At 37.5% G+C, this 18,927-nt stretch overlaps 1 protein-coding gene across 1 annotated transcript; it reads right to left on the bottom strand.

Moving 5' to 3' along the window:
* Positions 1-15,059: 15,059 nt before the first annotated feature.
* LOC139898763 (uncharacterized) lies at positions 15,060-18,194 on the bottom strand. The gene is made up of 6 exons (XM_071881533.1): positions 18,094-18,194; positions 17,652-17,836; positions 16,635-17,557; positions 15,877-16,272; positions 15,607-15,672; positions 15,060-15,356 (listed from the first exon to the last, which is right to left on the bottom strand). Exons 1-6 carry the CDS (start codon positions 18,192-18,194, stop codon positions 15,060-15,062), a joined length of 1,968 nt encoding a protein of 655 aa, XP_071737634.1.
* Between the last annotated feature and the right edge of the window lie 733 nt (positions 18,195-18,927).

Raw genomic sequence — 18,927 nt, forward strand, 5'->3', positions numbered from 1 at the left:
TGTAAAGTATTATACGTTTAATACTTTATTAATATTCTCAAGTTATAATATATATATATACATATACATATCTATTTATATATAACGGTTCGTGAATCGTCGGAATTTGGTCGAGGTTATAATGAATGTATGAACACAGTTTAAAATTCTTGAGATTTAACTTAACAAACTTTGCTTATCATGTCGGAATAATATAAAGATTAAAGTTTAAATTTGGTCGGGAATTTTCAGGTCGTCACAGGTTGGTTTAGTTTAACATTGGTCTGAGGTGGTTGCTGATCATATACATACATATGTATATGTATATTTTTAGTGCGAAAAGCTACTTAAAGGCAAAGACGCAAGACAGCTAAACCACGGTAAATGATAATAAATGCAGTAAGATTGAGCTGAATATTAAAGAGTGCGTAGGATTCTCGCAGTGCTTGTGCGGAATGCCTAAGTGCGCGCACATCTTACTTTCGCGCAGATCTCAAACCTATAAATAGGGAGCTTGGCCTCTCATTTTAGGTTGTTGATCTTGGAAGAATTGCTCTAGCCATATTGAACTCTCTCGTGAGTTTGCCCGAGACTTGATCTTTGTTGGTTAAGGTAATTTACGAAGACCGAGACATGGTTGTTGATCGTTTAGCACTTCACGAAATATGACAATAAGGTCCAAAATCCTAATCGACATCCATTGTACCCCCTCATTGCATTCAATACTTGATTAGCCTTCATAGGATTATCTAGGATTGATTAGTTGCGTTTGTCAACAAAAGCAGCGAAACATAATGAGAGTGATGCAGCAGTAGTTTAACCACATACAATGGTTTTGGGTGATGTTGTTTTCCTAAAATTGTAAAACATAAAAGGGAAGTTAATCCTAATGAAATTTTGGGTTATTCAGTAACAGAAACAGCAAAGAAAGATAGCAGTTTATCAGACGCATAAATGGGGTTTGCAAGGGTGGTGGTTGTAGGTGGAAGGTGGGTTTGTTGTGGGTCGACAACAACAAGTAGAAGGGATAGCAACATGTAGTGGTGGAGATGGTTAGTGGTCTTACTCGTCAGCTGTAGCAATAGAAGTAGGTCGTTGGTGGTGACAGTTGTAAAGGTGGTGGTGTTTGTTCATGATGGAGTTTTAAACTGAACAAGAAGGTGGTCGTGAGGTGGCCGGTGCTATTGGGTTTGAGTTGTGGTAGTGATGAATATGATGCTACAACCGAAACAGTAACATGTTATAGAAACTTATAGCTGCAATAGCACAATGTTACGCAGGTGAGTCACAAAGGTGGTTCTTGGTTGAAGCAAGGGTGGCCGGTTGATCATGAAGTAAACAGAAAAATAATTGTAATCGATGGTTGGTGTTGGGTGTTTACATAGGTGGGTGATCATAAGTATTTGGTTCTCGGTTAAAAATTGATGTAGGTAAGGTTTATGGTGATCAAGGTGGGTTTCGTTGGAAACATGAACATGAAATATTAATCAAGATATATATATATATATATATATATATATATATATATATATATATATATATATATATATATATATATATATATATATATATATATATATATATATAGAGAGAGAGAGAGAGAGAGACAGATGAGGTTGTGGTGAGTTTGTGGTTGCTCAGGAAAACAGAAAGGTATAAGTAACAAGGTGGTGATTGTTTGTAATGGTTGTGGATAGTGGTTCAAGTGATGGAGTAGAAGAAGGAGAGTGAAGGTGGGTTGTTGAGTATTAAAAGGTAGGATGCATTTCATCTATGCATATGTATAATATATACACCGTAACACTCAGTTGAGAGAAGAAGTGAACAAAAACAGTCACTCAATAATTTAATAATAATAATATAATAATAATTGTAAAGTTTGATGAATTGAAATATAACCGAACGTACAGCAAAGCAGCCACTGAATTTGATTTTATTCTACCGATAGTTTTCCTTGGATATTAAATCGTGGTCCATTGTTAATCAGTGGCGGATAAAAAGTGTAATGACCCGACTTTTTCGACTTGCTTTTGTGCTTGTTACTTTCTGCGAAACTGCGTATTTGTGCGTACTGAGCTATATTATATTTTGGGATCTTATTTCATGATTAATTACCTTCATTTAGACCACACAATGTGCCATTAAGTACTTAGTTACTTAACTTGATCCTCGAATGCTTTTACGACCGTTAGTGTCACTTGACGTTGAAAACTAGCTATGTATTTTGATACACGTTTGACTTTGGTCATAATTGGAATATTATGACTACATAATACTAATTGTTATTTTAACAATTACTTGGGTTATTGGTTGCTTAATTACGCTTAGTAATTTACTTATGCTCACTAGTTAGTCTTGTTGGACTTTCTACCTTGTTGGACTCAAGCCCATCCTACTCTAGCTAATGGACTATTTAATTATCCCCGTTTAATAAGTTTATGACCCATATGAATGTAAGATAAATGCCCATTTATTAGAGGGAACATACTAGCATTTTTGTTAACCATAATCACAATTGTTGCATGGGATCCCAACATAAGCACCAACTTTAGACAACCATTAACCAAAAAGCAAAAGTTGTCTCCCCCTTGTCCCCCCTAAACCTAAGACCAACCCACCCCCATCCCCCTATAAATACCACACAAACCTCACCCATTTTACACTTAATCTCATTCACAAATTACACACACTTACTCTCTAATTCTCCCTAGTCTTTTTCACTCTAAAAAGTGTAAGTTTTAAATTTTCTTCTTCTTCTCTTCTCAATGTCGACATCATCATCATCATTGAAGGATCTAGCTTTTTAGCTTTTTGATCTTGTTATATGTTGTAGATTCAAACTTGGGTTTGAATCCTTCAAGAACATGAAAGATTCAAGCTTTCTAGCTTTGAATCTTCATTTACTTGTTAGATCTAGGTTTTCTAGCTTATGATTTCTTTATTTTATTATAAAGACCAAAACTTGTGTTTATGATCTTCATGTAACTTGAAGATCTAGTCTTTTGCTTTAAGGAAATTCAAGAACATTAAAAATCTAAGATTTCTAGCTTGAGGTTTCATTATTTTGTTAAATATCTTTGCTTTTTAGCTTATGGTCTTATTTCTTTTACTAGATCTTAGCTTTCTAGCTTATGGTCTCATTCATCTTGTAAAGATCCAAGCTTTCTAGCTTAGGGTTTTCTTAATACTTGAGATCTAAGTTATTATTGTAGATCTCACTTACTTGGAACCTTTTTGTGATTGTTGTGATGATAAAGATCAAGTCTTCATCATCTCATATGATGAAGATGCATAAACTTGTGTAAAAAGGACAAAGGTTGAAGCTTTATTGGGTTTATGCAATAAAGAGGCAACCTTGATGTTCAAAACTTGTAGAATGATAGCTTTTACTCTTAGTTATGTGTGTTGATGGTTGAAACTTGGTCAAAGTGATGCTAAAACATCAAAGAGTTGTACACTTGAAGCTTACACGCATCAAGGATGAGAACCGTGATGAGCATCAAGCACAAAGAAACCCACCGGAGCACTTGTTTGCTGTTTTTCGGGGTCTGATCAGACTCCTGGTCTTCTGGAAAATTGATTTTCAGATATCTCATTTCAAATAGATGACTTTTCGCTTAGGCCTTGCCTAAATCCGATATACCGTTTAGGATTTATAGCCTTTCGAAAGTCACTACGCCATTGTAACGATGTGCTAAAAAATTCTGACCTACTCGCACTTAAACCGTCGCCACGGTCAAACGAAGACGAGTTAGGTTCTAAAAACTGGACAGTGGTTAGAGGACTCACATACGGAGCCTTGGACACTGACCACACGTCTATTCGTTTTGTATAGAGGTCGTAGCAGCTGTTCGAAGTCAGCCTTTTGTTTTGATCTCTATTCTTGATGAAAACTTACTTTATCTTTTACGAATGATGATGACGATGATGATGTTTAGTACTTTACTTACTTAGTTTTAAACCTTTTGGGACAACATACTGACTTAGTGACCTTTGACTTAAGTTGACGACCTTTCTAACCGACTTACTACCTGCATACTTTTCATATCGACTTTTACTACTTATTCACTGTGAGTTATAGCTCCCTTTCTACTTTACTATTTTTGGGACTGAGAATACATGCGCTTTTTATGTTTTACTTACTAGATACGAGTACTTAAACTTTATATATGTGTGGGTTATATAACGGCATAAACTTTCCCCTTAGCACGATAACGTTTAACTATTGGTTTTTGAACCGGTAGACGTGAATCTTAGATATGGATCCATAGGGTTTGACATCCCCACTCGAGCTAGTCTCGCTAGCATTTAACGGGTGTTTGATACTTCGAGAACATACGCACTCGCCAAGTGTACTTTTAGGGGGTATTATTATTACATTAAGTTAGTTACCGGGTGCCCACGGATAAGCATATACCTTATCATACTGATTTGAAACGCTGGTTGAAGCACTGAAATCTCGTGGTCTACATTACATTACTGATTACAAACAAACTATAGCTCACCAACATTCGTGTTGACTTTTTAAGCATGTATTTCTCAGGTGCTTAGACGTCGTTGCTTCCGCTATTAGACTTACTGTCTTGGTGTTATAGACTTGCTGTTACAGACTCGATGTGTTAGACTTCCGCTGCATTACTTAGAGATGTCTCAATCATGGAACTTTTATCTTGCATTCACAACTTATGTTGTTTGAATAATGGCTTGTAATGACCTTTATGTCACGTTATCTTTTGTAAAACGTTATCTTTTTCAAATGCAAAACTTGTTTTAAAACAGCATGTAGTATTGTACCGTGTAATGGACCTGTTGTTGACGATTCGTATATGATGGTTTTGTACGGGGCGTCACATTTGGTATCAGAGCATCGGTTGTAGGGAATTAGGTTGCATTAGTAAGTCTTGACTGAGCCGAATAGGATTTGCTAATAGGACTAATCTACAACTTGCTCGTTTACTTGTTACTGCTTACTACTACTGCATGCTACTGCTTACTTTTACTGCTATGTGAACTTGATGTATGCTGCTACTTTCTCGCTACTGCATGCTACTATATGTCTTTGATTGCATGTTACTTTTGTTTAATGTTTTTACAATTGCCATGCTATGTACTGCTAGGATGCTATAGTGCCTGATTAAGTGCTTGCTATATGTCTTACTGACATGGAAAAAGTTATTTTTCCTTGTTCAGATGTCAGACATGCAGCCCATGACCTTTGACTTCGAGAGCGACTCAGATACGTCTGCTACCTTGCCTACTATTGATGTTGACTCACCGCTACCCTCCGGCGACTCTAGTGATTCGTCTTCTGGAGATAGTAGACACGCGTTTGACCTGATGGACGTCTCAGACGGAGACGAGGATCCTGAGGAGATTCCAGCACCACTCAGCCCTAGACTCTCGGGGCCACAGCACCATTCCGGTGGTACTGTGATCCCTGGGGGAAACGGAGACGGTCCCTTTCGTAACGAGCATGGACATTGGGCTAGACGCACTGTTGACGGACGTGTCATACCGATTACACCTGGCAGATATCAACTTATGACCACCAGCCAGACGCTTTCTCCCACCCGTGACGTACCCGCACTACCTTCCGACGTTTCAGACGGATCATCATCCGATGACACCAGCGAGGAGGATTCTGAGGAGGATTCTGAGGAGGATTCTGAGGAGGATTCTGAGGAGGATTCTAAGGAGGATTCTGAGGAGGAGCCCGTGCAGCCACCCTCTACCCCGCCGAAGAAGCGGTACCGCTTCGATGGTACTGTTATTCTAGGGGTTAATGGAGGTAAGCCGTTCGTGAACGCACATGGACAGTTTAGGGTTACCTCCCGTAAAAGGGTTGTACCGTATCCTACCGATCCATTTGTGCGTAAGGTCGCCTGCACTGTGCCGTCTACTTCTAGTACTACATCCGCACCACCTGGACCATCTGCACCACCGGCACCATCTGCACCATCTGCCTTACCAGCATCTCCTATCGTCGAGGAACTGACGAGGGAAGTGCATGCCCTCCGTGCTCGGGTAACTGAACTCGAGGACCAGATGACCCACCTGATGGACATCATTTACCCACCCTCACCCTAGGACTATTGTATTAGATTTCTTTATGTATTCCGTTTGTAGTTTCCTGTTTTTCATTTATGTATTGTACGAACCTTATGCTATTGTATGCAATTTTCTTGTTATGAATGGAATTACTGTTGTTGATTTATTGTACGGCATTTTATTACATGTTGGCTTTTGTGCTATCTACTGCTTATTTGTCATGCTTAGTTATCGTGTGCTGTGTTGTTTCCATGTTGTTTACCGTATGCCGTGACGTTGTTGGTTAATGGATTTTGACTTAAGTCGAAATTTTTATTTGGAAGATCGATGGCTAACGGAAGATGTCCAAGAGAAATCTCCACCGCAGCATAGCTTGAGGAGATGATAGCCGCTCGAGTAGTCGCAGCTATGGCGATTGCCAACCCTGCTCCAGCTCCACCGGCTAACCCGAACTTCCAGAATGGGTGTACTTTCAAGGAATTCCAGAGCTACAAGCCCCATAATTTCAGTGGAACAGAAGGGCCAGTTGGGCTGACGAGATGGTTTGAGAAGTTGGAATCTGTGTTCCGTGTGAGTAACTGCTCCGAAGGGAATAAGACTAAGTTTACATCCTGCACTTTGTCGGATGGCGCTTTGACTTGGTGGAATACGCTTGCCCAAGCTCGAGGAATTGATGAAGCTTATGCTGCACCATGGGAGGAGTTTAAGCGGGCTATGATCGAGGAGTACTGCCCCAGAACCAAAATTCAAAAAATGGAAGCGGAGTTTTGGGAACTGAAAGTTGTAGGAACTGATCTTGATGGCTATAACCGAAGGTACTTGGAGTTAGCTTTGATGTGCCCCACAATGGTTACTCTGGAGTACAAATGGATAGAGAGGTATCTGTGGGGACTCTCCAAGGATATTCAAGGAAATGTCACTTCATCAAAACCAGCGAATGTCCCAGAAGCTATGCGTATGGCGCACACCCTGATGAATCAAATTACCCGCCAAGAGCCAGAGAAGGTGAAATCAGAATCGGGAGCTAGTAATGGGAAACGTAAGTGGGACGAAAGTAAGGGAAAAGGTTTTGACCAGAACCCGGCTAAGAGTTATGAGAATTTTAAGGGAAACAACAACTGGAGGAATCCTGACCTGAACCCTAGCTCTAACCCTAACTACAAAGGTAGTCTTCCCCAGTGTAAGAGATGCTACAAGCATCACACTGGATACTGAAACGTAGTGTGTGAGAAGTGTAAAAGGACTGGACACATCAGCAGAGATTGTAAGATCACTACCCCAGCTGTGAGGACAAACCCAAGTGGACCAAGGAAGTATTTTGAGTGCGGTCAGCAGGGCCACTTCAAGAATGAATGTTCTAAGAAGAAGAAGGATGGCGGGCCAGCACGTGGAAGAGTCTTCAACATGAATGCCAGAGATGCCCGTGAAGATCCTAACTTGGTTACAGGTACATTCACTATCAATAACCTATAAGCTTCTGTCCTATTTGATACCGGTGCCGATAAGAGTTATGTATGTAGACACTTTTGCTCTAAGATAGATTGGTCGTTAGTGCCTTTGGATGAGAGTATACTTGTCAAAGTAGCCAATGGAAAACTTGAGAAAGTTGACCAAATTGGTCGAGGAGGTATTATAAACTTAGCTGGTGTGGATTTTGAGATTGATTTGATACCCATTAAGTTGGGAAGCTTTGATGTGATAGTCAGTATGAACTTGTTGTCCAAGGTAATAGCCGAAGTTATCTGTGGTGAGAAGATTCTTCGTATACCACGCGAAGATGGTGAGCCACTAATTGTTTACGGGGAGAGATGTAGCCCGAAGCTGAACCTTATTAGTTGCATGAAGGCATAAAAGGTTATGAAAAAGGGGAATTTTGCTATTTTGGCGGACGTGAAGAAGCTAGAAACTGAGGAGAAAAATGTGGATGATGTACGAATTGTGAACAAATTTCCTGACGTCTTCCCAGAAGAATTTTCAGGATTACCCTCACCGAGATCAGTGGAGTTTCAGATCGATCTAGTGCCAGGAGCTGCACCTGTAGCTCGTGCACCTTATCGACTTGCACCTTCCGAACTGCAAGAGTTGCAGAGTCAACTGCAGGAACTACTAGACCGTGGATTTATCTGACCGAGTTCATCACCTTGGGGTGCACCTGTTTTGTTCGTGAAGAAGAAGGACGGATTTTTCCGCATGTGTATCAATTATCGTGACCTGAACAAGTTGACGATCAAGAATTGGTATCCCCTTCCTAGAATTGACGATCTTTTCAATCAGCTGCAAGGATCCAGCGTTTACTCCAAGATTGATTTACAATCAAGATATCACCAGTTGAGGGTGAAGGAGAGCGATGTGCTGAAGACTGCGTTCCAAACTCGTTTTAACCAACGCACCTGCCGTGTTTATGGATCTCATGAATTGCGTATGCAAGCCGTACCTGGACAAATTCGTTATCGTCATCATAGATGATATCCTCATCTATTCCAAAAGTGAAGAAGAACATGAGCAACATCTTCGACTCGACTCATGCTTGAACTCTTGAGACAAGAGCAACTCTATGCCAAATTCTCCAATTGTGAATTTTGGTTGAAGGAAGTCCAATTTCTTGGTCATATCGTGAGTGATCAAGGTATCAAGGTTGATCCCGCTAAGATCGAAGCCATCAGCAAGTGGGAAACCCCCACTACTCCTACTCATATCTGCCAATTTTTAGGCCTCGCCGGTTACTATCGTAGATTCATCGAAGGTTTCTCTTTGATTGCTCGTCCTTTGACCGCGTTAACTCACAAGGGGAAGAAGTTCGTTTGGGAAACCGAGCAAGAGTCGGCATTTCAAACCCTGAAGAAGAAGTTAACCACCGCTCCTATTCTATCCCTTCCCGATGGTAGTGATGATTTCTTTGTGTATTGCGATGCCTCCTGACAAGGTTTTAGGTGTGTATTGATGCAACGGAAGAAGGTTATTGCTTACGCCTCCCGACAACTGAAGATTCACGAGCGAAACTACACTACTCACGATCTTGAGCTTGGAGCGGTTGTCTTTGCACTCAAACTTTGGACAAACTATCTGTATGGAACCAAGAGCAGTATCTTTACCTATCACAAGAGCCTCCAACACATCTTTGATCAAAAGCAACTGAATATGAGACAGCGACGGTGGATCGAGATGTTGAACGACTATGATTGTGAACTTCGCTACCACCCTGGAAAGACAAATGTTGTAGCCGACGCCTTGAGCCGAAAGGAAAGAATGGTACCTCTTCGTGTTCGAGCCTTGAACGTCACCATTCACACAAATCTCAATAGCCAAATCCGTGTAGCTCAAGAGGAAGATCTCAAGGAGGAGAATATTGCTCAAGAGCACTTAAACATTCTCGTTTCTTGATTCGAGGTCAATGAGACTGGACTCCGATACTTTGCCAGAAGAATTTGGATGCCTAGATATGGGGATTTACGAAGCCTTATTCTAGATGAAGCTCACAAGTCAAGGTATTCGATTCATCCAGGAGCTGGTAAGATGTACCACGACCTTAAGATTCAATATTGGTGGCCAAACCTCAAGAAAGATGTTGCGACTTACGTAGGAAAGTGTTTAACTTGTTCTAAGATCAAAGCCGAACATCAGAGGCCATCCGGATTACTTCAGGAACCCGAAATCCCGCAATGGAAGTGGGAAGGAATAACGATGGACTTCATCACGAAGCTACCAAAGACGGTAGGGGATATGATACCATCTGGGTTATCGTTGACCGTCTTACCAAATCTGCACACTTCCTAGCCATGAAGGAAACTGATACGATGGAGAAACTCGCGCAATTATACATAAAGGAAGTTGTATCTCAACACGGTGTACCCTTATCGATTATTTCAGACCGAGACGCCCGTTTCGCTTCTAGATTTTAGCGTTCTTTACAAGAAGCTTTGGGAACACGTTTAGCTATGAGTACTGCGTATCACCTGCAAACCGACCGATAGAGCAAACGTACGATTCAAACCCTGGAGGACATGTTGCGTGCTTGTGTAATTGATTTCGGAAAGGCTTGGGAGAAGCATTTGCCGCTAGCCGAATTCTCTTACAACAATAGCTATCATGCAAGCATTAAGGCCGCACCTTTCGAAGCCTTGTATGGCTGAAGATGTCGTTCTCCTATTTTTTGGGCCGAAGTAGGTGAGAAGCAAATCATCGGACCCGAACTCGTCCATGAAACTACCGAGAAGATTGTCCAAATTCAAGCGAGGCTCAAGACTGTCCGTGATTGTCAAAAGAGTTATGCTGATCTTAAGCGTAAAGATCGCGAATTCCATGTAGGTGACCGAGTGATGTTGAAGGTCGCACCTTGGAAAGGTGTAATCTGTTTCAAAAAGTGTGGGAAGCTAAATCCGCGATATATTGGTCCTTTTGAAGTCTTGGAGCGTATTGGACCCGTTGCTTACCGTTTGGATCTTCCGACTCAGTTGAGTACAGTTCATCCCACTTTTCACGTGTCGAATCTGAAGAAATGTCTTGCTGAACTAGAACTTGTCATACCACTTGAGGAGCTTACAATTGATGACAAACACTACTTCGTGGAAGAACCTATTGAAATTATGGACCGTGAGGTCAAAACCTTAAAACGCAACAAGATTCCAATTGTTCGAGTTCGTTGGAATGCTAAACGAGGACTTGAGTTTACTTGCGAGCGAGAGGATCAGATGATGTAGAAGTATCCTCACCTCTTCACAACTCTACCATCTACCTCAGCTTAAAATTTCGGGACGAAATTTTCATTAACAGGTGAGTAATGTAACGACTTGACTTTTTCGACTTGCTTTTGTGCTTGTTGCTTTCTGCGAAATTGTGTATTTGTACGTATTGAGCTATATTATATTCTAGGATCTTATTTCATGATTAATTACCTTCATTTATACCATAAAGCGTGCCATTAAGTACTTAGTTACTTAACTTGATCCTCGAATGCTTTTACGACCGTTAGTGTCACTTGACGTTGAAAACGAGCTATGTATTTTGATTCACGTTTGACTTTGGTCATAATTGAAATATTATGACTACGTAATACTAATTATTATTTTAACAATTACTTGGGTTATTGGTTGCTTAATTACGCTTAGTAATTTACTTATGCTCACTAGTTAGTCTTGTTGGACTTTCTACCTTGTTGGACTCAAGCACATCCTACTCTAGCTAATGGACTATTTAATTAGCCCAATTATAATAAGTTTATGACCCATATGAATGTAAGACAAATGCCCATTTATTAGAGGGAACATACTAGCATTTTTGTTAACCATAATCATAATTGTTGCATGAGATCCCAACATAAGCACCAACTTTAGACAACCATTAACCAAAAAGAAAAAGTTGTCCCCCCCTGTCCCCCCTAAACCAACGGCCAACCCACCCCCATCCCCCTATAAATACCACACAAACCTCACCCATTTTACACTTGATCTCATTCACACTTACTCACTAATTCTCTCTCTAGTCTTTCTTACTCTAAAAAGTGTAAGTTTTAAATTTTCTTCTTCTTCTTCTTCTCTTCTCAATGTCGACATCATCATCATCATTGAAGGATCTAGCTTTTTAGCTTTTTGATCTTGTTATATCTTGTAGATTCAAACTTGGGTTTGAATCCTTCAAGAACATGAAAGATTCAAGCTTTCTAGCTTTGAATCTTCATTTACTTGTTAGATCTAGGTTTTCTAGCTTATGATTTCTTTATTTTGTTATAAAGATCAAAACTTATGTTTATGATCTTCGTGTAACTTGAAGATCTAGTCTTTTGCTTTAAGGATCTTCAAGAACATTAAAGATATAAGCTTTCTAGCTTAGGGTTTCATTATTTTGTTAAAGATCTTAGCTTTTTAGCTTATGGTCTCATTTCTTTTACTAGATCTTAGCTTTCTAGCTTATGGACTCATTAATCTTGTAAAGATCCAAGTTTTCTAGCTTAGGGTTTTCTTAATTCTTGAGATCTAAGTTATTATTGTAGATCTCACTTACTTGGAACATTTTTGTGATTGTTGTGATGATAAAGATCAATTCTTCATCATCTCATATGATGAAGATGCATAAACTTGTGTAAAAAGGACAAAGGTTGAAGCTTTATTGGGTTTATGCAATAAAGAGGCAACCTTGATGTTCAAAACTTGTAGAATGATAGCTTTTACTCTTAGTTGTGTGTTGATGGTTAAAACTTGTTCAAAGTGATGCTAAAACATCAAAGAGTTGTACACTTGAAGCTTACACGCATCAAGGATGAGAACCGTGATGAGCATCAAGCACCAAGAAACCCACCAGAGCACTTGTTTGCTGTTTTCCGGGGTATGATCAGACTCCTGGACTTCTGAAAAACTGATTTTCAGATAGTTCATTTCTAATATATGACTTTTCGTTTAGGCCTCGCCTAAATCCGATATACGGTTTAGGATTTATAGCCTTCCGAAAGTCACTACACCTTTGTAACGACGTGCTGAAAAATTCTGACCTACTCGCACTTAAACCGTCTCCACGGTCAAAAGAAGACGAGTTAGGTTCTGAAATTGCATAACGGTTAGAGGACTCACATATGAAGCCTTGGACACTGACCACGCGTCTATTCGTTTTGTATAGAGATCGTAGCAGCTGTCCGAAGTCAGCCTTTTGTTTCGATCTCTATTCTTGATGAAAACTTACTTTATCTTTTATGAATGATGATGACGATGATGATGTTTAGGACTTTACTTACGTACTTTTAAACCTTTTGAGACAACATACTGACTTAGTGACCTTTGACTTAGGTTGACGACCTTTCGGACCGACTTACTACCTGCATACTTTTCATATCGACTTTTACTGCTTATTCACTGTGAGTTATAGCTCCCTTTCTACTGTACTATTTTTAGGACTGAGAATACATGCGCTTTTTATGTTTTACTTACTAGATACGAGTACTTAAACTTTATATATGTGTGGGTTATATAAGGACATAAACTTTCCCCTTAGCACGGTAACGTTTAACTATTGGTTTTTGAACCGGTAGATGCAAATCTTAGATATGGATCCATAGGTTTGACATCCCCACTCGAGCTAGTCGCGCTAGCATTTAACGGGTGTTTGATACTTCGAGAACATACGCACTCTCCAAGTGTACTTTTAGGGGGTATTATTATTACGTTAAGTTAGTTACCGGGTGCCCACGGATAAGCATATACTTTATCATACTAATTTAAAACGCTGGTTGAAGCATTGAAATCTCGTGGTCTACATTACGTTAATGATTACAAACAAACTATAGCTCACCAACATTCGTGTTGACTTTTTAAGCATGTATTTCGCAGGTGCTTAGACGTTGTTGCTTCCGCTGTTAGACTTGCTGTCTTGGTGTTATAGACTTGCTGTTACAGACTCGTTGTGTTAGACTTCTACTGCATTACTTAGAGATGTCTCGATCATGAAACTTTTATCTTGCATTCACAACTTATGTTATTTGAATAATGGCTTGTAACGACCTTTGTGTCACATTATCTTTTGTAAAACGTTATTCTTTTCGAATGCAAAACTTATTTTAAAACAACATGTAGTATTGTACCGTGTAATGGACCTGTTGTTGATGATTCGTACATGGTGGTTTTGTACGGGGCGTCACAAAAAGTTTCAAGAAAAATTCATATTTTTAAATTAAATATCTTTGTTTATTTCAGTCATTAAATGTGAAACACGTGATCAAAAAGATCCGTCTATTATTTATTTTTAGTTCCAGATAATATGTACGGAGTATTATGATTTAAACTAAAAAGATAAAAATTATTTTTATCAAACCTAAAATCTCTGTAATCTATTTATGAACTAACTTTTATTTTAAATTTTCATAAACTCGTATTAGATCTATATGAACACTAACAAAATGCCAATCGAGTGTTACAATCGTTTACTATTTAAGCTCAAAATTATTTATATTCAATATACTATATATATATATATATATATATATATATATATATATATATACATATACATATATATATATATATATACATATATATATATATACATATATATATATACATATATATACACACACACACACACACACACACACATATATATATATATATATATATATTCATTTTAATAATAAACTTTATTATATCGTTTATTATTTTACATTCTTAATTCCAACAATTAATAATTTATTAATGTATTATTATATATAATTATTTATATCTATTTATTTATATATACATATCTATTGTTCGTGAATTGTCGAAAATGGTCAGAAGTTTAATGAATGTTTGAAAATAGTTCAAAATTTTTGAGACTCAGGATAACAGACTTTGCTTATCCTGTCGAAAATATACAATCATATCGAGAGTTTGATTTAAAATTAGTCGAAAATTTCCGGGTCGTTACAAATCTGTCAACCACAACCAAAATGACAATTTTGCCTTGAGATATAGGCAACCCTTCCACAAAATCCATGGAGATCTCAGCCCATATACTAGTTGGAATAGGTAAAGGTTGTAGTAAACTATGATAAGCTTCCAAGTCAGCTTTGTACCTCTGAAAAATAGCACATTCCCTGATGAAGTTCTTAACTTGTCTCCTCAATTTCTTCCAATACAAACGACTAGTAAGCCTTTGTATAGTGGCATTGACCCCTGAATGTCCACCACTTGAACTGTCATGATATTGTTGCATTAAATCTTGCCTTAACTTCACATCATTGCCCACCACAAGCTTGCCCTTTCTTTTTAATTGATCATTATGCCAAACATAATGTTTAGAACAAGTAAGGCTAGCTACAAGCCTAGTGATGAGTTGCTGCAAGTCTAAATCACTCTCAACACTTTTCTGAATTCTGTCTAACATGTCAGTGTGGACTATAGAAACCATGATTTCATACAACTGTGCACTATTCTCCAACCTTGACAGTGAATCTACAGCAGCATTATCTATTCCCTTCTTGTAAATGATCTCATAATCATACCCTAATAATTTGGGTAGCCACTTCATTTGAGTAGGTGTGGAGATTCTTTGGTCTAACAAGTATTTAAGACTTATGTGGTCAGTCTTAATTTTAAAGTTCCTATCCAAAAGATATCCTCTCCATTTTTCCAATGCCAATATAACAGCAAGAAATTTTTTCTCATATGTAGAAAGGCTTGATGTCTTGGAGATAGAGTCTTGCTAAGGTAGGTTATTGGATGACTATTTTGTTGTAAAACTGCACCAATTCCAATGCCATATGCATCTGTTTCTATGATGAATTCAGAGTTAAAGTTAGGCAATTGTAGAACAGGTGCTTGTTGCATTGCCTCTTTCAACTTTTCAAAAGCTGCAGTAGCTTCATTTGTCTAATGAAACCCTTCCTTTTTTAACAAAGCAATCAAAGGTTGACTTATGTGAGCATACCCTTTAATAAACCTTCTATAATACCCAGTCAACCCAATAAACCCTCTTAATTGCTTAAGTATTTTAGGAATTGGCTAATTCTTGATTGCCTCTATCTTAGAAGGTTCAGTTGCCGCACCATGTGCAGTAATTATATGCCCCAAATACTTAACCTTGGTAGTAACAAACACACATTTAGACATTTTAGCATACAAGGTGTGGACTCTCATCACTTGTAATACTAACTTCAAATGCAAGACATGAGCTTTCAGGGTAGGGCTATATACCAATATATCATCAAAAAATACCAATGTAAACTTCCTAAGATAAGGTTTGAATACCTCATTCATCAATGCCTGGAATGTAGAGGGTGCATTAGTCAAACCAAAAGGCATGAGTAGGAATTCATAGTGACCTTCGTGTGTCTTGAAAGTAGTTTTAGCTATATCATCCCTATTCATCCTTATTTGATGATACCCTGACCTTAGGCTTAGAGAACATAGTAAATCCACTCAGCTCATCAATCAGTTCCTCAATAATAAGAATTGGGAACTTGTCCTTAATGGTATGCTTGTTAAGTTCTCTATAATCCACACACATCCTCCAACTACCATCCTTCTTCTTAACCGTCACTATTGGAGATGCAAATGGACTATTACTTGGTCTTATCACCCCTGTACCCAGCAGCCCAGCCACCATAGCTTCAATGGCATCCTTTTGTGTAGGAGGATGCTCATAAGGTCTAATGTTGATGGTTACAGTGCCTTCAATGAGTGGTATTTTGTGATCATGAGTCCTGTTTGGAGGTAATCCAGTTGGTACCTGGAATACATCATCATATTCTTCTAGTACTTTTGTAATTTGAACAGGAATCTTAAGCTGTTGCTCATCACTTTAAACATTTGTTTCCATGTTAAAGCAGGTTACAGGATATATACACAGGAACATGGAAGCCAGATGAGCCTCTTGTTGCCCCTAATTCTTACCCATTTTCTTACCATTAACCCATTGCATTTGTGCCTTGTGAGTACCTATTAACATAATCCTTTTGCCCTTATACTTAAAGATCATTTTAAGTTCACTAACGTTCCATCTTATATCTCCCAACTTTTCTAACCACTAGATTCCCAACACCATTTCAGAACCATCCAATGTAATGACCACCATGTCATCTATGAATTCATGGCCATTTAACTGCCACTTAAATCCCTTACACTTACAAGAACTAGTAATCTTATTACCACAGGGATTACCACTTGCATAGGGTTGGTATTCTTGAGTAAACAACCTAACTTTTTGGCAGTAGTTAAATCTAAAAAGTTGTGAGTACTTCCAGAGTCAATCAATATATGCACAGATTGTTTATTAGCATGCCCAAACACTCTCATGGTTTGATAAGCATTATTACCTGTGAGAGCATTCAGTGACACCTGAGGTACATGAGAGAACTCTATGACCTCACCTTGGCAATCATCATCATCTAGATCATTTATCTGTTCATAATCATCTTCACTAAGTATCTCTAATGAGTATAACTGTGGACATTTGTGACCTGGCATATACTTTTGATCACAATAAAAACATAGTCCCTTTATTCTCTTTTCATCTAATTCCTTTTGTGTTAACTGCTTTCTTATCCTTGATGGTGCAGATGGCAGGCTTAATTTTGTGGTGGTGGTGGGTAAGGCTGCAGTAGTGATTGTAGTTTGTGGTGTGGTTTTAGGTGTTGGTAGGATAGGTGCAAACCTCTTCTTGGTTAAAGCTATGGTGTCTTCTTGTAACTTAGCTAAACAACATGCATCCTCCAAACTTCTTGGCCTAAACATTCTAACTGGTAGCTCTATCTCCTTCTGTAACCCTGCTAAGAATATACTTATTGCTTGCTTTTCACTTATCTCTACCTTATTCAACAATTCTTCAAATGCATCTTGATATGCCTGCACTGATCCCATTTGTTTTAAGTTTTTTAGTTCAGCCATTGGATCTTCAACTGATGACCCAAACCTTTTCAGAATTGCTTTGGAATAAGTATCCCAATCTACATCTTCACCATGTGCCTTGACAAATTGTTGATGCCATGTCAATGCTCTTTTAAACAAGTGAACTGAAGCTACCTTAACCTTTTCTTCTTCATCAATTCCATCAACGAAAAAATTGATTACATCTGTACACCCATCCTTTAACATCTTCACCTTCAAACTTAGGAAATTCGAGTTTGGTGATACGTGTTAACTGTAATGATCCCCTTCTACTAGTACCTTCACCATTCCTGTTTCTAACTTGATCACCATCTATGTAATTTTGTTGCAGCAATACACTATTCAACCTTTCAGTCAGCTCTGCAATTATCTTGTTCATATCTGCCATCGAAGCATTAACCGTTTCTGTAACAAACTCTCTGGCGACGTCATCGCCGGAACTTCTAGTCACCATCACCATTTCTCTACACAAGAACAAAAATTGATATACAAATTAGTCGATCAAGATCGACCACTCTGATACCAAATGATATGGATAATCCAGATACAATAATGAATTGAGGATTAACCTGTAACACAATCAAATACCGATGAACGGAACGAAATTGAAATTGTATTACAACTGATGAATTCGTTTACAAGATTACAAGATCGAGTATTTCTTACAAATTGAGAACTAAATTGTACAATTGAATGTAATCTGATACTAATACAAGCTAACAATCTAACAGAATCAATTATTCCAGCTGCCATGTCATCATCGTCTACCTCAAGTCTGTAATAAACACACGTGCATTTGACCTTAATCTTATAATGATTCATAAATGCATTTGATAAGCAAAGTCTATTAAACCAAGTCTCAAAATATTGGAACTGTTTTTCATAAATGCATTTGACCTTGACCATTCCCGACGATTCACGAACAAATTGTGTGTAAATAGATATGTATATGTATATATATATAAATGCAAATATATGTAGTGATTTGAAATTATAAAATATAATTTAAACATTAGAATTAGATATGTAAAATAAGATACAAAATAATTAAGTACAATTTAAAATGAATCTATATATATAAAGACATATGAAATCTATGTATAATTATTATATATATATTAATATATATAAAATTATTAAATAATAAAGAATCAATAAAAGTTATTATATATTATATAATATATTATATGATCATTAAATATTACATAATTAATATATTATTAACAAATTAAAATATAGTTGTTACAATAAGATTATTATTACTTTTATTATTATTATTAATACTAATGTTAATATTAATAATTAATATCAGTATTAGTTATACTATTATAGATAATATTAAGATATGAAATTAGATACATTTAATTTGTTATAACATTATTACTAATATTATTGTTATCATTATTAATATTAACATAATTAGTATTATTATTATTAACACAAGTATTAAGTAACATTTATTATTATTATTATTATGATTATGATTACCATTATAATTATTATTATTATTGAGTATTAAGTATTAGTGTCTTTGTTATCATTATTATTATTGTAA

The sequence above is a fragment of the Rutidosis leptorrhynchoides genome, chromosome 1, assembly GCF_046630445.1.
Source record: "Rutidosis leptorrhynchoides isolate AG116_Rl617_1_P2 chromosome 1, CSIRO_AGI_Rlap_v1, whole genome shotgun sequence".
NCBI lineage: Eukaryota > Viridiplantae > Streptophyta > Magnoliopsida > Asterales > Asteraceae > Rutidosis > Rutidosis leptorrhynchoides.